Source organism: Pseudorasbora parva, chromosome 18 (assembly GCF_024679245.1).
Source record: "Pseudorasbora parva isolate DD20220531a chromosome 18, ASM2467924v1, whole genome shotgun sequence".
Taxonomy (NCBI): domain Eukaryota; kingdom Metazoa; phylum Chordata; class Actinopteri; order Cypriniformes; family Gobionidae; genus Pseudorasbora; species Pseudorasbora parva.
Genome location: NC_090189.1, coordinates 28,285,317 through 28,307,096, shown reverse-complemented (window position 1 = coordinate 28,307,096; position 21,780 = coordinate 28,285,317). Strand labels below are relative to the sequence as shown.

At 37.5% G+C, this 21,780-nt stretch overlaps 1 protein-coding gene and 1 long non-coding RNA gene across 2 annotated transcripts; both read left to right on the top strand.

Moving 5' to 3' along the window:
• The first annotated feature begins 623 nt into the window (after positions 1–623).
• On the top strand, positions 624–10,205 carry LOC137046197 (uncharacterized). The gene is made up of 5 exons (XR_010898912.1): positions 624–887; positions 996–1,055; positions 1,157–1,294; positions 1,471–1,587; positions 9,683–10,205. It is a non-coding gene; the product is annotated as an uncharacterized lncRNA (long non-coding RNA).
• A 1,837-nt stretch (positions 10,206–12,042) lies between these two features.
• On the top strand, positions 12,043–12,984 carry LOC137046253 (olfactory receptor 8G17-like). Its single transcript, XM_067423391.1, has one exon. It carries the CDS (start codon positions 12,043–12,045, stop codon positions 12,982–12,984), a length of 942 nt encoding a protein of 313 aa, XP_067279492.1.
• Positions 12,985–21,780: the final 8,796 nt, after the last annotated feature.

Here is a 21,780-nt window from a genome sequence, read left to right as displayed (position 1 = left end):
GTTTAATTTTTTTTTAGTAAGGAAGAGAAGTAAGAATTGTCTTTTCTTTAACTTTTTTTTTTTATACACTGTAAAAAAATTTTTTGCGATTTTGTTATTTCAACACATTTTTTTCAGTAGAGATAACTAGATTGTCCAGACAACAAGGCATTTTAAGTTTTCTTGTCCTCAACTAGACTGAAAGTTAAGTGAACAAGTATAATTGTTGTTTTAACTCAAAAACATATGTTGAAATAACTACACTAGATTTTCTGTTGAATGAACAAGTATAATTGTTGTTTTAACTAAAAAACATTAGTTGAACTGGATTTTCTGGATTTTACTCCAATTATACTTTAGTCTATTTATTTAACTGCAGTAAACTAAACCTAATCTACTATGTGCAGCTGATTTATATACAACACTCTAATTATATAGATATGAGCACATTTATTTAACTTACCGTATTTAATACGTACCATTCCACACCATATAAACCAAGTCTTAATTCAAGGAGTCAATGAGTAAAGAGTTTTTGTATTAACACGGCTAGTGAAAACAGCGCCATCTGGTGGAGAGGATAATTATGTACATCCAGGAAATGCACGTGCTGTATGCGCGCGCCCCCGTATCCCCTCCCCCACCGACTGACAGACCAGACGCCATTTCCCTTCAATCGCAATGCTGAGCAAATGAGTAGTGTTTACACCGGCATAGTGTTTTATCTCATTAACAGTATGAAGTTTATAACATTATATTGTGGTAGGATGGTATGTGTGTGTGTGTGTGTGTGTGTGTGTCCGTGCGCACCTAAACTTAGAGATATCTTCTTTGACTCGCGGTACAGAGCGGAGGATAGAAACAGGCGACTGAGGCGAGAGAACTTTTTCACAGGGAAATATTATAAAGTAAGTGTTTTATCTCATTTACCATTTGTTTTTCATAATTTATTTATTTATACCAATATGTAACTTATATGCTGTGCGCGTTTAAACGAGCCAAAATTTTTCTCTCAGGGGACATGACTCACCGTACAGTGCAGACATGGAGTTTACTTTCAACCAAGATAACACAAAGTAAGTTACGTGTTTAACCTCATCTACAAAGTGTATTTATGACATTATATTGTTTTATAATTATATTTGTGTGTGTGTGCGTGTGTGTGTTGTACTCCCAGAGCCGTTGAAATACAGAGTTCCTAACGTTACACGCTTTTACCTCGCGGGGTTCATGGAGCTCTCAACAACTCGCGCCGTCTATTTTTTCGAATGGTTGGAGGTGGACAGCCGTTTCACTATATTTGCTGCAATTTCTGGTAAATATTAACTTTATGAATTTAAATAATATCAAATTGTGAAATTTGAAGTATTCAGCCCTAATTAAATCACATTGAGTCATTGTACAGTGTAAACATTGCAACATGTTGTCAATAAGCCTATAAAATGTGTTTTTTTGTTTTTTAAATGTTTTTATCTATTGCTCCTTGACAAGAAACTGAACTGGTTTATGGATCGGATGAAACTACATCTCGCTTCACTGCATGGTCTCTCTCTCAGATCGCCATCAGATACAGATAAGTTTCATGAAACTCCTTGAAAATTATTAAATGTGAGTTTGAATCGATACAGGTAAAATAAATAACTATTAAAGGGTAAGTTCACCCAAAAAGGAAAATTACCTCATGATTTACTCACCCTCAAGCCATACTAGGTGTATTCCAGACGAATACAATCGGAGTTATATTTAAAAAAAATCTAAAGCATTATAAATGGCAGTGAATGGCAGTCCAAATTTTTAAGCCCAGAAAAAAGTGCATCCATCCATTGTAAAAGTAATCCACATGGCTCCAGGGGGGTTAATAAAGACATTCTGATGTGAATCGATGGGTTTGTAATGTAAAAAGTTATAATGTAAAATTTGTAGCTTCTGGCGCGACGGCCTTCCGTATTAAAGTTACGGAAAAAGTGTAACTGGCACGGCGATGTCGTCGGATGTAGAGGGGAAGAAAAACGCAACTGGCGCAGCGACGGCATCGGACATGGTGTAAAAAAACGTAATTGCCGCGACAATGACGTCGGACGTGGCGTAAACCTTTTGAATTTCGAGAGGCATTACACTTATTTCGTAAGTTGAAGGCGGTCCGCCAGAAGCCTTTATTAACCCCCCGGAGCCTTCTGGATTATTTTTATAATGGATACAGGGCTTGACATTAAGCATCTTCATGTGCTTGTCCGGAAAAAAGTTTGATATTTTGTGTGTGTGTGTGTGTGTGTGTTTTGAATATAATTTATTCTGAAGCAATATGCTGACCAGTATTCAATCAGCTTTGACATATTTAAATCTGCATATTTGTGAATTTTTTAATTATTATTTTTTACTTTATATTAGTGTTGTCAAAAATATCGATATTTCGATATGTATCGATACTGGAATATCTGAAACGATACGATTCTCAGTTTTTACAGTATCGATATCAGCTGCGCTCTCTCTGACCGTCAGCGAGTTGACACACACCGGCATATTCTCACTCAGCCCGGTTAACCTCTGAGCACGGCGAACGCGCGTTCTGCTGGACTTTTTCCTCATGACAGTGTGTTAGTGTTAGTGTGTGATCGGTCTGAATTTCGCGCGGGATTGCACATAAATTAATTCTACTAATCCCCGCAGATTTCGTGCTCACATCTGAAGCGCACACACACATAGCCATGCGTCCGTTAGTCTTAAAGGGACCGCAGTCATTTGTTATTCAAACTACAAAAAGACAAACGATCACACTGCTCTTCACTGATCAACTTGTGTAATTTTAATAGTTTGATCTGTACGCTATTGAATTTTTTACAAAGAACATTATCCAATGTTGTTTTAAATGTAATTACTATGCATTTTTTTATTCAGTTACTTATCTGAATGTTAGACCTAAAAATAAAGCAGTCTATTTAATTTGTATCTTCTATTCTATTGCATTTATTTGTGCTATTGTTTGTAATCTGTTTATTTGTTCATTACTGTTTACTCGTCTTTTTAAATTCAATTTTCCATTCGAAATCAAGCTTTCTTGTGCTGTGTGTAAGCTATTGCAACACAATTACACCATTGTAAAAAATACATTGAGATAGCAAAAATTTGTGAGAATTTTAATAGTAATTGATCAATTGATCAATAATTGTTCAAATCAAAACGATGCCCAACCCTAAGGAACATGCTGGCCACATTCATTTTTTGTAAAAAAATAACAATGAATAATAACAAGTTCTGTTGTCATATTAAGCATCTTATCTTTTTTTTTTTTTTTTTTACTGTGGTATCGATTTAGTATCGATATATCGATATTTTAGTCTGGTATCGTATCGAAGTCATAATTTTGGTATCGTGACAACACTACTTTATATAAAGGGCATTTCCCCTCTAATCTTATTAAATATAGGCTATGCTTCAGGATTCATTTTATATTGTAAAATTTGATCTATACATTAATTTAAAATAAGACACTATAAGGGCTGTTACCAATCACATTAAATAATTTACACTGAAAAATTTAATTTGCATTAAATAATGTTTTGAAATTTGTATTTTTGGATAGACCAATAATGTTTAAACATCAAACCAAACCTCCAGTAGGTGGTAGCAGGTGGCCGTTTTAATGAGTGAGTCATTGAGTCGTTCATTCAAATAGAGCTGCAACTAACAATTATTTTTTCTGTCGACTAATCTAACGATTATTTTTTCTGTCGACTAATCTAACGATTATTTTTTCGATTAGTCGGCTAATCTAACGATTAATTTTTTTACCCTTTGAAATTTTTCTAAATTCTGTGGCACCCCCTCACATAAGTTACGCTAGACGTGTAACAGTACAGACTGCTCACAGTTCACTTTGTATCACGGTTTTAGGTTCACGTTTCAGTACAGTTCGGTATTTGCTATGTTCAGGGGAAAAAGGACTACTGTCAAATGAAAATAAAGAAAATAAGAACAGATAACTTAAATAGAAGCAGCAGCACAAATAAATACTATTGAGCAAAGATGAAAACAAAATAAACAATGCTTTTCCGGATTTTCAGGTAGGTCTAACATTAGTTTTTAGGTAGAGAAATGGAATTAAGTAATCAAAAGTAAAATAACCACACATTTAACTGTTTAAAATTAAAAAATAATCCTTATTAAACTTACAAAAGCTATTCAGTCAGGAGCAGTGAGTGATGTCTTTATCTTTTGTTTGACATTAAACAGACAGCAGTGAATGCTACTGCCCCTTTAAGACCCACGGATAGTCGTCGTATTTTCTGTATAAAGTTCACTTAAGGCATAGAGTAGGCTATGACAGTTTGACATACTTTTTGTGAGTTTGTCCGTTTAAGCACAGGATTTGAAAGATAACTCAATATTTGCGAGCTTTGGGACGAGTGCACAAAGACAGATCTTCTCATTCGAGTCTCCTGGCTACACGGGGGTGATGACGGTGAAAATGACTGCTCATATTCGGACGTACAGCAGCACTCGCATGCGTTTTATAAAGTTTACAAAGAGAGAGTTGCCCACGTTTTTCTTTTATTATCGCTGTTGTTGTAGTGAACCTGAGGAGTCAGCGCGTGTATCCATCGACAGAAACATACATACAGCATTATTTTCACGTTACAACCCATATTAAAGATGCGTCATCAGGTGTGAGATGAACCGAAGTGTAAGTGCGTCCCGCCACCTTTTGCTCGGGATCCCGGTTGGGAAACACTGGTCTGTATTGATTGACACCGCGCTGGTTTGTTTAGAATTATATGAGCGCCGTGACCGCGCGCTGCTGCGTGATGAAGGCGTGTCGCAACTCTGTTATTCAACTGCTCTGGTTTTAAAAGCTATGTCATACTAAATGCGCCAAAATGCAATAAAACTTGTTTTACGGTCGAATGCAACACGTGTGTGTGTGTGTGAGTGAGTAGACACGCAAAAGGGCGGAGAGAGAAGTTAAGGAAATGCAGCTAAACGAATATGCCTGCGTCTTTTAAATAGCGTAAAAATGAATGAATGACGAATGTGGCGGCCGTTATTGATTATGTGGCAGTCCGCCACAAATTAGTCTATGTGTGGGAAACACTGACTACGTTTACATGGACACCAGTAATCTAATTATTGACCTTATTCTAAATAAGACAATATTCTGATTAAGGTGTTTACATGAGTTGCTTTTAGAGTACTCCGTTCATGTTCCCGTTTTACATGTTGTAGAACATAGATCGATTATGGCACGTCATTACGTCCCCAATGCCACGCTACGTTCTCCAACATCCAATCATAGCGTGACTTTGGCAGGTGTGTTAATTTTATGGGCTCAGGAAACCTGCTGTAAGTTCACCTGCGGGTGTCGCTGTTGGACAGTGTTACTTTACATTAAGAAGTATAACAAAACATGCGTTTTTATAATATTTTATATCTACATTTACGTTGATTTATTTTTGTAATATTATGTATTGCCTCTTTCTGTTTTTTTTTAAGAGACACTGCTCCTCTTTCCTCCTCATTGACAGCCTACATTTAGAATAATAGCTTTGATTAATGATGAAAAAGGTTTAAAAATCGTGACTCTTTGGATTGTTTTTCCTGCCGTCGAGCCACAGGCGTTCACTGAATGACCCATCTGGTTTGCGATTGCAGATACAAACTTATTGTATTTTACTTTTACAATGAGCATACTTATTACAACAAAAATAAAAATAAAAATATAGAGAGAGGTCGCAGTGTTCACAATGAGCAGTCAAGTAAAACACACACGCCCATAGCAACGACATTTCAGACTGACAGATACGTAAAAGATAAACGCGACTTTTCCGCTATTTGTTCTGGTTTGTACACGTTGTTATATTAATTATAATTCCAATTCTGTTTTATTGGCCACAATATTATCGATGATTGTTGAAAGGGGCACTTTTGATTAATTTTCAAAAAGGGCAGAGGCTCCAACCCACAAAGCCTCCCCTCTGCACTTCCCTGGTGTGTGTAACGTTGTGTGTCCTGTCACAAAATGCGGCGAAATCTCCGACATGACATTAATAGTTAGATTAAGGTGTGTACATGTCTCCGATAATGCGACTAAAATAGGCATACTCCACATGTCTTAATCCGATTTATGTGTAGTTAGATTATGACTTTAATCAGATTAAGGTAATTAATCGCTGTCTACATGGTAGCCTCTTAATCAGAGTATTGTCTTAATCAGATTAATATCGGAGTATTGTTGTCCATGTAAACGTAGTCACTGTTTGGCCTCTGTTTAAAGTATTCCCATACTTTTGATATTTGCGGTCTAGGTTTTTGTGATAGAACCAGGAGCAGAAGCCAACATTACGCGAGATGAACGTCTGACACGACGCGTCGACGCATTTCACGAACGTCGACGTATTTCCGTAGTCGACGTCATCGATGACGTCGACGCGTCGTTGCAGCACTACATTCAAACGATTCATTCAAACGCTGAATCGTTCAGTAACTCACATGTTGCTGTGACTTGTTGCGGTTCTGCTGTGAATGATATTCACTGCTGAAATAGAACAAAACATTAAATATTGCTTCTTAAATGTAAGTGACTTTAAGGGAATGTTAATTTAAGTGAATGTTAATTAATTGTTTTGCTATGAACTGTCATATGAAGTCAGTGTCATTTTCAGTCGTGGTGGTATTCAGGAAAACAGGTCAAGTGTTGTAATGTTTTCTCTAGAGGCTGCACAAGTGTCAACAGCGCGACCTTGTTATCGTCAGTTCATTATATATTAGGGCTGGGCGATATGGAGCAAAAAATATATCTCGATATATTTTGCTATATCTCGATATACGATATATATCTCGATATCTTTACAGGAAAAATAACCCCCTAAAAACTACAGCAAAAACAAATATGCCAAATACCACAAAAACTTTTTTTTTTAATTGAAGTGCAAAGAGGTAGTCAAGTGCTTTTGCGACATTTAAAAAAAATAAAAAAAACTCCCTGATTACATAAATAATAATAATTTAACTGTAAAAGAAAATAAATAACATTGCCTTCTTTTCATTTATTTCATGCTTTCAAAAGATGAATCAAAGACTCCCTTTTTTACAGTTAAAGTAAACAGTAAGCATTTTGCAGAAAGATGGAGGCATGACTGAGATATAAATAAACTGATTTTGTCATAACACCATTTCCTGTTAAATTTGTATCAAAATTCAAACAGTGATGTTTGTCATGAGTTTGACCAAATTCAAACTCATCATGCAGATCATGTAGGCTACACATGAGCTGAATTTCACTTCTTTTCCAGTTACAGAACGAAATATGAATGTCAGAAGGTAGGCTATGATAATATGATACAATAGGCTACAACTTACAGAAGAGCACCGCGTGTCTCAGGACACCCGGGATGAAGCGTTTTTCCCTCTTGGTTAAAACATGAATAGACCTATACATCATAATCCCGTGATAAAGCTGACAAAATAATAATAGTAATGATATTGCAATACTTTTTAAATGTTTTCAAATGATATGCGATCATTTTGACATTTTAACCGAAAACCATGCGATCAGTTAGACACAGATCATAAACTGGCATGATTGCGACCGCGTCTCGCACCAGTGTCAATCACCTGACTGTGGGTGAAACGTGCGATTTGAACTATGATGAACATTAATATTTCTTTATGAATTTTAGCAAGCAGTTGTGTTAGAAGGAAAACATGGTCTCTAAACTGAGTCCTGAACAACGTGCGCGCTTGTCAATATGATAACTAATCCTCACCTGGTTGTGGAAGCAGCCGTGTTCAATGAGACAACACGCGAGGGGAGGGGGAAAAGCAATGAGGCGGGAGGCGCGCGAGCGGGAGCGAGCACAGCACAGAGAAGGCAAACGAGCAAAGTGGCGGAATCAGAATTTAATATAAACAATATATCGATATATACGATATGTCCAAATCCATATCGAGCTGAAAAAATATCTCGATATATTTTAAATATCGAGATATCGCCCACCCCTATTATATATTATTATCCACTATCAATCGCCACTTACACTAAATTAATGCAATCATTCTTGCATTTTGGTGATTCGCTAGCTATTTTTTGTTTTAATCAGGTCCATCGGGCAAGTAAAATTATCTTTCACTTGTCCCTTCGAAAAATCCACAAGCGTTAATGTCGAGCCCTGGGATAGATGCACTTTTTTTCTGGGCTTCAAAATTTGGGCAGCCATTCACTGCCATTTATAATTTTTGGATTAGCCAGAACTTTTTTTAATATAACTGATTCAGGGCTCGACATTAACGCTTGTCTGGGACAAGTGAAAGAGAATTTTACTTGCCCGATGGACAAGGGCCTGATTAAAACAAAAAATAAACTAACGTTAGCGAATCACCAAAATGCAAGAATGGTTGTGCATTAATTTAGTGTAAGTGGCGATTGATAGTGGATAATAATATATGATGAAATGGCGATAACAAGTTTGCGCTGTTGACACTCGTGCAGCCTCTTGAAGAGAAATTACAACACTAGAGCCATTTAAGCTGTTTCCTGAATACAATCACGACAGAAAGTGACTCTGATTTCATATGACGGTTCCATAAACATTACATTAACATTCACTTAGTCACTTACATTTTAGATGCAATATTGAGTGTGTTTGTTCTATTTCAGCAGCGAAAATCGTTCACAGCAGAACCGTAACGCGTCTCACAGCAACTGAACGATTCAGTGTTTGAATGAATCGTTTGAATGAACGAATCAATGGCTCACTCATTAAGACGGCCACCTGCTGCCACCTACTGGAGGTTTAGTTTCATGTTTAAACATACTTTCTAACATTTGTATTTGTCTATTTAAAACTACAAATCTCAAAACATTATTTAATGTAGTTGTGATTTTTCAGTGTAAATTATTTTATTTGATTGGTAACAGCCCTTATATTGTCTTATTTTAATTTAATGTATTGATCAAATTTAACAATATAGAATGAAACCTGAAGCAGAGCCTTTATTTAATAAGATTAGGGGGAAAATTCCCTTTATAAAAGGTAAAAATATCCTACATTTCAAATGATTCAATATTTTTTTTTTTAAATCACAAATATGCATATTTAAATATATCAAAGCTGATTGAACAATGGGGAGAATATTGCTTCAGAATAAATTATATTTACAACGCACACACGCACGGAAAAACAAAAAAATATCGAACTTTTTTCCGGACAAGCACATTTTTTATTTGGCCAAGTGAATGAACGATATGAAACAAGAATGTAATACACCTAGGATGGCTTGAGGGTGAGTAAATCATGGGCTAATTCTCACTTTTGGGTGAACTAACCCTTTAATATGACAGTGGTTTTAAATGTTGTTTTTGTTGCTTTTTTGCATTTGAATATTGCACTTTACTAGTAGATACAGCATGAAATAAACATGTATGAACATCAGAGAATATGTTTAAAGATACAGTACAATGTATGAAATCTGTATTGTCTCATGTAATCGCAGTGTTTCAACTGCGCAAACGTTAATAAACGTCAATAAATAGCTTTTAAGCAATGTCGTCACATTTACCTCAGAAAAAATATTCTGTCAGCTAGAAAAAGTATATTTACTATATTGCATAATTATTGTATTGCTGTTCTTTAGTATTTAATGTATGTTTGAATAAATATTTTATGACAGCACCACTTAAAATTTGTATCTGTGTCTCATTTTTTTCCAGCCAGATGATGATGAGAGAGACATTGTTCATGGGGTTAATGTAGGGCATCTTGACCATGAGTGAGGACATCAGACATGATAGTGCCTTCCCAGATGATGTTGTGGATGTGGATGTCATACTAGACGGAGATTGTGGTCATGGATCTAGAAGATGCCCTAAATGCCTTTGCCACACTGTTTGGGCTCGAGCTATGAGGTTATCCAACTTTTTATTTTATTTTTATTTTTAATCTAGGTTTAATGGTTGGGGAGAGCTGCAAAGCTGAAAAAAATGCAGTGAGGTAACACTGGTGCATATGTGCTGTTTATGCTCATTGATAAATGTACTGAAGCTTGAGAGCTTACACATTGTTAATTAAAATGAACTTAAATTAAGTTTAAATTAAAATGGTATAAAGCCAAATCAGAGGTGTTTAACAGTCTGTGCCGTTTCTTTTTGCAATTTTCTGAAGAAAGGACATTTCAGACCTTTTGTGTGGTTGTTTTTGGTGTTTGTTTTTGCAATAAATATAAATGTGTACTGATATGTGTTGCTGTGATTTTAATTTGCTATAGGTTTTATTCTAAATCAAATGTAATTTACAAATCAATATAGTAATGCAATTAATACTTATTAAAGCAGCTTTGCAACCAACTAAAGTGAAGTTATGATGACTAGAACATTTAAGTTCAGAAAACTGAAGTGAAGTTATGATGACTAGAACATTTAAGTTCAGAAAACTGAAGTGAAGTTATGATGACTAGAACATTTAAGTTCAGAAAACTAAAGTGAAGTTATGATGACTAGAACATTTAAGTTCAGAAAACTAAAGTGAAGTTATGATGACTAGAACATTTAAGTTCAGAAAACTGAAGTGAAGTTATGATGACTAGAACATTTAAGTTCAGAAAACTGAAGGGAAAGTTTTTATTACTAAATGGAATTAGTTCAGATAACTTATCCAAATAAGTAAGAGAAACTTAAAAAAATCAATGCAAAAAGATAACAAAATATATTAAGTTAAGTCAACAAATAATTTTTTTACAGTGTAGGGAATTTAGTTTACTTAATACCCTTTAGTAAGACACTGTTTTGTTTGTTGTTTTGGCCTTGCCCACTCCTGACGCTTTGGTTAATTAAGTCCGTTGTATGTTTCTGTTCTTTATGTTGATATTGGATTTATGTTAACCCCTTTAATAAAACACTGGTTAACTAGATTCTTGTTCTAATCTTTTGTTTGAGTGGTAGTAAAAAGCTTGGGGAACCTTTTAGCAAGAAACCTCAAGTGTAATAAGAGTGAACAGAGCTGGGATAGTGGACAAGGATATTCCTCAACATTTATTGTTTTATTGATTGATTTATTGATTTGTTTGTTTGTAATTTTCATTTTTCTTTTGTTACTCCCTCCTTAAACCCTTAGACTAAGGTTGGGACATAACATATCCATAAGATTGTATAGCTTAGATGCTCATGCCACTCCAGGCTCTCATTCCCTGAGTTGATGTCGCAAGCTAATGTCTGAGGCATCTTGTGTCCTTGTGCACATCTACACAACCGTAGGGGGTCCAGACAATATATATTGAGATTTAAGATATAACAATAAATATAAAACAGGCCACTGTTAATCTATTCCTTAGTGTTATTTTGGGGTTTTGATCTTCTCAATTGAAAAAGAACAACCTGTACTTTTATTTTTCGTATTGTTTAAATCTGAATAAACTGCACTGGGATCTTCAGTGAAATTCATTACAGGTATGTTGCATATTAATTGTTCTAGGAACCTCAAAGCATTTTTAAATGAGTTTACTGTGTGTTATTCCATAATTATGTTTTAGTTGAGGTTATTTGTAGAGGTTAAGTGCCCTGATGACATTGTTCAACACAACACCAAATAAGGGCGAATCCCCTTTGGGATGATTACAGCATCATAGAAAAACATTTGAACAACATATTTAAAGGTGAGGCAAATACATTTCTCTTCAGAGAAGTACGTTATACGTTTTAACTAGTTAATGTTTATGTTACATGACAGAGTTGCCTTCTATTATGTTCCACACAATCTATGTAGTAATAAACAATTTCTCATAATACACCTAATAGCGGAACACTTCTGAAGTAAGTATATATATACATTTTATTTGACAGCTACCAGTTGTTACATACATTACACATTGTGAGCACTTTGTGTTTTATTTATTTATTTATTTATTTATTTATTTATTTGAAGTATTCATTAAATACATTTATTTTTATTTATTTATTTATTTATTTATTTATTTATTTATTTATTTATTTATTTTCCGTACTTCAAGTTAAAATGCTATTAATGAAATGGAAGATCTGGTTGTTTATTACTTCTTAGGTTTTGTGAAGATCTGAGAATGGACAACCTGACATTCAGACACAGCATTCTCCTTATAGAGGGACTGAAAGTTACACCTCAGTCTTCCTACCCAGTTTTCATCCTGCTCTTCCTGGCTTATGTCTTTATTATGGTATCTAACTTTGGACTTATAGTTCTGATCTCAACAGAAAAGAATCTTCATCATCCAATGCATTTCCTTTTTTGTAACTTGCCACTGAACGATATGCTGGGGACCACAGTCATTTTGCCACGCTTAATGCAAGACATTTTAAAGGAACCCTCAGAGCGATATATAACATATATGGAGTGTGTTACTCAAGCATATTTTGTTCATGTATTCATAGCAGCATGCCACTATGTGCTGATAATCATGGCCTTTGACAGATATGTGGCTATATGTAATCCACTGAGATATTCAGCTATAATGACCAATAAGATGGTACTTAAGCTAACAGCATTTGCTTGGGCCCTGGCCATTCTTTTAGTCACAATTATGTTAGGTCTCACTGTACGCCTTTCTCACTGCAGATCTAAAATTGAAAACCCTTTCTGTGACAATGCCTCACTGTTTAAACTGTCCTGTGAAAGTGTGGTCATAAATAATGTTTATGGAATTGTGTATACAGTGGCTGTACTCTGCTTTTCATCAGTATCGATATTTATAACATATGTCAAGATTGCTGTTGTATGCAGAAGTAGCAAAAGCAAAGCACTAAACAGCAAAGCTATAAAAACCTGTAGTACTCATTTAGCTGTTTATTTAGTAATGTTTTTTTCTGGCGCTATCATGACATTTCTTCATCGTTTTCCTGAATACTCTGACAACAGAAAATTAACTAGTATAATGTTCCACATTGTACCACCAGGATTAAATCCCTTAGTTTATGGTTTACAAACCAAAGAGATAAGACAAAAAATAGCTAAACTTTGGTGGGGGAAAAAAGTTATATCTGTGTAAAAAAAAAAAATAATAATAATAATAAAATCAAAGAAAATACATTATATGGTCAATAACATTGGTTTTGAGAGAAATTGAACAATTATAAGCAGACATTACATTTATGTAAGCAAATCAGAAAGCTATATTTATTCAGAACTTTGTTTCCCCTCAGCGATCATTATCTGCTTATATTTATTTATCAATCTAAAATTGTCACACTATACTTTGTGCTAATCAGATCACTCATCATGCACATCGATCTTGTGGGGTTTTAAGCCTTTGGTAGATCTTAAAAGATTTATGTTTTTTTCTTAATTAAGCCTTAATTCTTCTCACTGCAAGGTATTACAACATAACTAATGTCCTGTTTCAGGGAATTTGTATCTCCTGAATTTCTCTATCTGAAAGATCACAGCTTAGTCCAAATCAAAATCACCCTACTCAAAACTTGGATAAAATATAAAAAAGACTAGGATATAGTCTTTAAAGGAATATGGTATAGATATAAAACAATAGGTTAGTGGGAAAACAATGTGGAAAAGAAAGTAATGCAATGATCGTGTCAAATGTAAAGTGTTTGAATACAAATATATATGTTCATATGGTTCAAAGATACATGGTGCATCGCAATAAGCTCCCTAGCTCACTAGGCTGTGAATCAGTAGGCTATATCGTGTACACAAATTTCTGCACTGGTAGGTCCTTGGTTCACTACACATTTGGACACTGATGGCTATTTCCGGCAACATGACAATGTCCTCATTATACAACATCATTACTCATATTTATAAATGAGCATAACTGAAGAACTATCTTTCTGACATAATTTTTTAATGTTATTCAAAGTACATTATGATAAATAGTTTGCTTGTTACATATAGCTGCAACATTTCAACAGTAAATAAACTTTAAATGTTAGCTATATAATGCTTACTACCTGTCTAGTGGTGTATGTTTAAGCATGTTTTTTATAAATGGTTTGATTTTTAAAAACACCTTTTGTGTGTCATTTTGTGTGGTGACTTGGTTAGTATGCTTTTTGTTTTGTGCTTCATAACTGTTAAGGTCAGGGTTCCTTTTCAGTCAGTCACGTTCAACGTACGGAGTGGCGAGAGATTGTCAAAGTTAGGGATGAAATGATTACCGGTTTCACGATAAACAAGAATAAAGTGTACTGACGGTTAGTAATATTGTTTAAAATTGATAATTAAAACCTTCAGTGATTATCACGATTTTGAAAACTCGCGGTAAATCCTATCCAGTCTGGTGCAGGCGCGTGCAGCACGTGACGCAACGCTGTTTTCTGAATGAGAAGAAATGATAGAAGGCAGTGACAGCACCGAGAGATTTTCCAGCCTTCTAAAAGTACAAAATCTGAGGTGTGGCCATATTTTGGCTTTTACAAAAGTCCTGAGAGAAAATTAATCGAAGATGCTCGATCACCCTGTCTGCAGCAGAACATGCCAGAAGAAATAAGTGGCTGTATTAGAAACAGCCTTAAAAGAAGCACTTAAAAGAAGGTTTGCGAACGCAAGGCAAGTGGACTTTGACCTCAATATCAAACCTAAGTCTGGGAAATAATAATGTAAAGCTTGAGCCAAAGACGAAAGAACACGTTCAGACACAACTAAGGTGATATTTAAGTAATAATAATCATGGCTTGACATTAAAACGCATTTATATAAAACTAACTGTAAAGTGTTCATCTAGGTGTCGGGTATAATAAAAACCTTTTGGATTTTTAATATTTAATAAAATAAACTGTCAAATCATATGAAAATATGGATATGATTTATTTTACTTGGATACTGTTTGGGCTTGTACACAAAATATGCTAGATTTAAATGTGTCATTGCTGATAGGACACTGATGAGAATATTGCTTAAACATTTTTATAGAGATAATATTAGAGATTACATTTACACCAAACTATTATTTATGCATTATGTGGGTCTATTGACGACGGGCAAAATAAGGAAGGAAATCCCACAGAATATAATCTTGCTTTTAAAAAGAGCATAGAGGTGCTTGATTTATTTGTTGTTTGTTGATTTTTTCAAATATAAAAACTTGAAATGTTTTCAGTGTGTGCATTGGTTCTTTTTGAACACTTATCTCATTTGAACAAAACCGTGATAATATTGATAACCGTGATAATTTGGGTCACTATGATCCCACCGTGATGTGAAATTTCCATACCGTTTCATCCCTAGTCAAAGTACACTTTCGCGATGCTGCCATCTCTCAATTTGGCTTTTTTGGTAACACTGTTGAAATCTGTGCCCAGCAGTTCTCTGGAGTTCAGAAGCAGGCATAGGCAAACAAGAGCTTGTCTAGACATGCCATGAAAATCACCCGTGGGCTGCCCCTCAGTCTCCTGTGGCCACCCGCAGGAAGATGACGTCACCCAGCCTCCCAGCTACTGTAACAGCTGGACACCGTCCCAGCTACTGTAACAGCTGGACCAACAAAACCACAGACATACCCACAGTGGGGCAGCAAGGTGGAATGCTGGGGCCCGACTCAGACGGCATAACGGCCCGAAGTGGGTTCTGAGTGTGCAGTGCAACACCTGGTTCAACCATTGGCCAGTGTGTGAGAAGGCTAGATGCATCCTCAAAGTGCATGGTGCTGCATGATGGTGATAGAAGAGGGGAATGAGGGTGGCCAGGCATAATGTTGCACAATGCCAACCGCATCATCTTGGGACCTAGAGCTAGAAGAAATTGCTCTAGCAGAGAATTTTGGCTGTGACACCAGTAGCAGAGCAGAAGTTCAACAAAGGATTCTCCACCCTGCTTTCTCCGGGGCAAAAGCAGCTCTGTCCATCCCCGGAGGAGGTGGGGGTGTTTTGTCAAACTTCTGTTCCGCTACATACCCACCATAGGTACATTTGTGATTCTGTCAGTCCAGTTGGTGTGGTCACTGGGAGCCTGGTTAGTGCTTACCAGCCCTTCCCACTGGCTCATCGCACCATCAGACTCGGCTATGTGATTTAGTTCAACCCAACCCTAAGTTCAGGGGCATTCAGTTAACCTCTGTGTTGAACAAGGGTGCTCCTGTGCTAGAGTTGGAGGTCTCAGTACTACAGGCAAAGGGAGTGATAGAGCCAGTTCCTCTGGCCAAAATGAGGACAGGGTTTTCATCTCATACTTCATTGTACCCAAGCTAGGTAGTAGGTTACGGCAGATCTTAGACCTGCAAGTTTTCGATCAGCCCCTGTTCGAGCTACCATTCAGAATTTTTATGCAAAATGCATCTTTGGATGCATCCTTTCCCAAGAATGGTTTGTAGCGATCGACCTGAAGGACCATACTTTCATGTCTCAATTTTCCCTTGACAAAGACTGTTCCTATGCTATGCATTCAAGGGATGGGCCTATCATAACAAATTTGTACCCTTTAGCACCTCAGCCAGTTGGGTCTTCAGTCCAGATGGGTAAAAGAGCAAACTCTCCCTGTGCAGAGGATCTCTTTTCTCTGTATGGAGGACGATGTCAACCTAACAGCACGCCTCACAGAGGAGCATTCTCAGTCAGTGTTTAACTGCTTGAATTTATTTAAATGAAGGACGGCGGCCCCACTAAAACTTTTCAGAGGCTCCTGGGGCATATGGCATCAGCAGCCGCAGTACACAGCTCACGTTTCTTCTAATGAGGCCGATCAGCACTGGCTGAACCTGTGTTCCCCTAGAAAAGGTGTCCAGGCATGTTGTGGTTTCACGGATGCCTCTGCCACCGGCTGAGAAAAAGGCACAAATGTCAGGGCATGTAAAAACTTTTCCAGGGCCCCAAAACCCTCTAAGACCATAGAGGGTTAATAAGACATAGTGAGCATTGGTGATGCCTGGTTTTCATAGTGCATTATCAGACTTATTAATAAGTGATTTTGAGAATGAGACATACAGTCAGCAGAATGTGTCCAGTCAACTTTCGACGGGGTTGACTGTGTTCATTGTTAATGTCGGCTGCTTAGAAGGCTCTACTCCTACCTTTCTCTCTTGTAGGAGGGAGGTCAGGCTGCCCCCGTAGTTCTGGTTAGATGAGGAGGCTCAGATTACGGGGTCACCAATGGAATTGGTGCAGTCGGTTGAGACAGGAAGTTCCCTTTCTTACCTCACACTCGCTTATTCAAGGAACAGACTGTAAGAAATTGAAGCATGCTTTGCATTTTCTTCTGGTACAAGGAAAGGCCTTCTGTTGGCTATATGCAGCTCTGAGGAGTATGTACTCAGCATTGAAAAGAGGAAGCTTGAGGGCTTTGTGGATTTTGCGTTTCAAGCTTTGTCCTAGTTAAACACCCTTTGGCCACCCGAGAAACAAGAAGGGAATCATAGAGGGGGGAAAATAACTAGTTGAGTGCTTGCTGCCTAGTAAGTCACAGCCTCCCCCATCAGATTTGCCTTTCTTTCTGGATTTCCACACAGGGGGTAGTCCCGAAAGTCTAATACTCCTTTCAGACTACTGGCAGTGTTGCAAACTTCTACCAAATGTGTGTCCGGGATCTTCCAAAGTATGGAGTGCTGTGCAAAATGCCAAGATGCAGGGCATCTTTGTCATCCTTGTCCGCTGAATCAATCTTCCCCTGGCAAGCAAGTGCTTGAAATTCACCAGATATAAAATATGTGATCAGTTTAACACTGGGAATTTGTTGTGTGTTGGATTGCTTTTGTTTGAAGGTGCTTAACACACTCAAGCACACCCATATAAGCGGGCCCGGCCGTTCACACCAGATGTAGACATGGTGAAAGTTGCCTAATTGTGATGGATGGCCATGGATGGTGGATAATTCACATGACACTGTCAAAAAGACTGAAGCTCACGGATGTAGGGAAGACAAAAGCTGGATGAAGACAGTGGTAAAGTGATGTAATTGCATAGTAGAAAACTACAATTTCTCAGTTTTATTCATGGTGAAAACATGAATTTGCATAGTTTAATGGAAGATTGCTGCCATCTACTGGAAAACAAACACCTTTGCTAGTTTGTGCATGAATTCTAGATGCAGAATGCTCTTGTTTTTTGTATGTATGCTGTAATGTGGCATAGGCATAGGTTTTGTACATAGGTTCAAGCTCTTGTTCTCTCCAGACTGGATTATTGTAATGCTCTTCTGGCTGGGCTTCCAGCATGCACTATCAAACCCTTGCAGCTGATCCAGAATGCAGCGGCGAGAGTGGTCTTTATTGAGCCGAAGAGAGCGCATGTTACGCCTCTCTTCATCAAACTGCACTGGTTGCCAATGGCTGCTCGCATCAAATTCAAGGCACTAGTTATCGCCTACAAAACAACCTCTGGCTCTGCACCAATATACCTAAATTCACTTGCTCAGACTTACACACCCTCCAGAAGCTTTCGTTCTGCGAGCGAGCGGCGCCTCGTGGTTCCATCCCAAAGAGGCATGAAATCGCTCTCACGGACATTTTCCTGGACCGTTCCCACCTGGTGGAATGACCTGCCGATCTCAATTCGTGCTGCCGAGTCTGTAGCCATTCTTAAAAAACATCTTAAGACACATCTTTTCCATTTGCACTTGACCAATACAGAATAGCCCTTACTGATCACCACAGCAACGACCAAAAGCGCACACTCCTGGATCATATCTACGTCTCTCATCCGGATTTGTGCCTTCAGGCGGGTATGTTACATAGTTATCATAACTATCAGAATCCAGTGTTCTGTATATTGCGTACGTGAGTTTTTGTTGTAGATGGCTATTGCTGCGCGTTTAGCTAGAATACAAAACCAACCCATTGGGCCACTGAATCTGCATTAACGACAACAGCTGGGGCTACAGCCTTAGTCCTAATGGGTTGTTATCATAGCTATCAAAATCCAGTGTTCGGCACTTAGCGGACGTGAGTTTTTGTTGTAGATGTCTGTCTTTAAAAAAAAAAAAAAAAAAAAAAAAATAATATGTGTATTGTGCTACTTAATTGAGATTTCTTACAGCTCTTACAGGTTTTTGGCCTTGTCTGTTCCGTTGCTTCTATTACTCTCCCATTTTTTGTAAGTCGCTTTGGATAAAAGCGTCTGCTAAATGATTAAATGTAAATGTAAATGTACAGTTAAACCATCAACAGCCTTTTTTTTATTATATAGTGAATACAATGATGGGGTAGAATTGACTGTGATAATCAATCAATCAAGGCTTTATTACAGAGTCAGGGTCAAATTTTTAAAACACAACCAACATATATATAAAAAATAAAACAAATACTAATGCAGTTTAAGGTAAAAAACGAAAAAACAAGCTGTACTCCACTCACAGTTAGGCACACGTTTGCACTGTGGTTCATCTCAAATCTGATGACATCTATAATTTGGTTTCTTGAAAATAACAACGTGTAAAACAGACAGACAGATGTAGGCTAATATATGTTTCTGTTGATGGATACACATTCTGGCTTCCCAATACATTACAAAAAAAGCGATGGATACACATTCTGGCTTCCCAGTACATTACAAAAAAATACCATTACTGGCTGGCGAGGATGTCCAATTTAACTTTAACAACTATGTGCGCCAACTTGAATATCAGGAATGGAACAAGTTCAGAAAGTCATTGGACACCAAACTACTCCAAGAAAGAACTTACTTTGCCTGCTCAGGTGACCCTGCAAAATGGAGTAAAGTTGCGTCCATACATTTCGGAGTGTTTCGTGCGAGGCATGCTAATGGGAAGGAATTTGGATTACCGCTCCTGTTATACGTCTCATGCATCCTAAAAAAGTTCTCCTTGAGTGATAAACATGCAGGATTACTTCCTGGATTGAGAAACAGCTGATCTTCGTGAGAGATGTCATCCAGCTGTCGCTCAGCAGAAGGAGAGCTGAGGAGCGCCGCGGGCAGCCGAGGACAGTAAGCAGAGAAAAACTATCACATCTATATCAGCATCGCAGGTCCAAAGCTATTGAGATTATTATCAATAATAGCACATTTCCTCCCCCTCCACCTACTATTAATGGGGTAAAATATGAGACCCTGAAAGCAACAAAATCCTGGTCTTCCCATATACTCACATGTATATTTAACACCTGTCTGATTAATGGGAACGTACCAGACTCATGGAAGGGGGCCCTTGTCTAAAGAATTCCAAAGAAAGACAATATCCCAAGTGATCCATCTACATGAAGAGACATATGGCTCCTGCCCACTGTTTACAAGGTGTTAATGAAATGCCTGCTTGCCCCAATCCTCCCATGGCTTGTGAATACAGGCATTCTCTTATCCAAACAGAAAGCCTACATAGACCGACAGGGTATGAACGAACATGTGTTCTGCCTGAAAACTGGAATTGACGATTTTAAACATGAATCATGTAAATTCTATACTGTATTCCTAGACTTCAGAGATGCCTTTGGGACATTATCCCACAAACTTTTGCTTAATGCATTAGAGGAGATCCACAGTGATTTGTACAAGAGATTAGGAGTCGGATTTTAACCCCATGCCTTTCAAAGATCGTATAGGGCCTCAGATTACTATTGTTCAACATTCACTGCTCGTTAAACATCACACTATCTCTGGGTCTCCTGTTAATGATATGCATCATATATCAGTCATCAGGCGTTCATTTGCTCCCTGAGCTGCCAATCTTATGCAGTGTTGGTGTAGTTACTTAAAAAAAATAATTAGTTACTAGTTACTTCTGTAAATTGTAATGATATTACTTTACTGGTTACTGCATTTGAAAATGCATTTACTTTACTTTCCCGTTTTTTTAATTAGAGAAGGCCTACATGGACAGACATCATCATAGCCCTATCATCACTTAGCCTGTCAGCAGTGTTTATTGTATACATGTTTACAAAATGGCACGTAAAACCATATGAAAGAACAATATCCCTGTCTGCACAAAGAAATATGCCTCAAGTAAAATCCACAAACGTGGAATGGACTTATTCCACTATAAGATTAGCACACCTCCTCAGCATTCTCAACAGCGATGATGCTGCAGTCAGAAAGCTAGCCAGAGCTTCGCTCTTATTGGACCTTAGGAAGAGAAAGGTCCCTTTTGCCACAGGTAACCAGGAAAGCTTCCTAGGCTTCAGGAAGAAAGGCAATGGCAAACTGGACACACACGCTGCAGGTTTCGGAGTTCACTCAGACTGGCCAGACCTAAACGATCTGGCAGTTACATTACAGTGGACATAAAGCTACTCTCACACTACACCTGAGGTGTCTGAAGCAGTGTTCACAGACTCATCTATTACTGTGGAGGCCACAGTCTGTCATGAGACACAACACACACTACAGAGCACAACAGCAAAAAGAACATCAAACAGATGGACACAAAAGAGCACTGGACTGGACTAAGAACGCAGGGAAAGGGCATGTCTTGACTTTGCTGACCACTCTACCTCTCACTCTATGTACAGAAATGCTGCAATAGGGGAGCATATACTGTGCTTCACTGTTAAGGCCCGACTACAGGTGCTACCAAGATACAATCTAGCATTATGGTATCCTCAAAATCACCAGCCACACTGTATATTGCATCAGTGGCTCATATTGTGAATGGATGTAATATGTACAAGGGATTGTACACAGCACGCCATAACCGTATTGTTGATCTCATTGCCAGTTCTGTTCAGGACATTTTTCCAAAGCATTTGCCTATGTATAAACATTCACGAGTAATACCAGACTGGTTCAACAGCTCTGATGATGTGTTCTGTAACATCCCTGAAACTATAAAGCACATCGGCAAACACACGCCATTAGCTTCTGTTGTCTTCAACAAGTGCTCAGTGTCATTCTGTCTGTCAAAACTCTGTGTTTGTGTCTGAGTTCAGACTTTATTATTTTTGTTT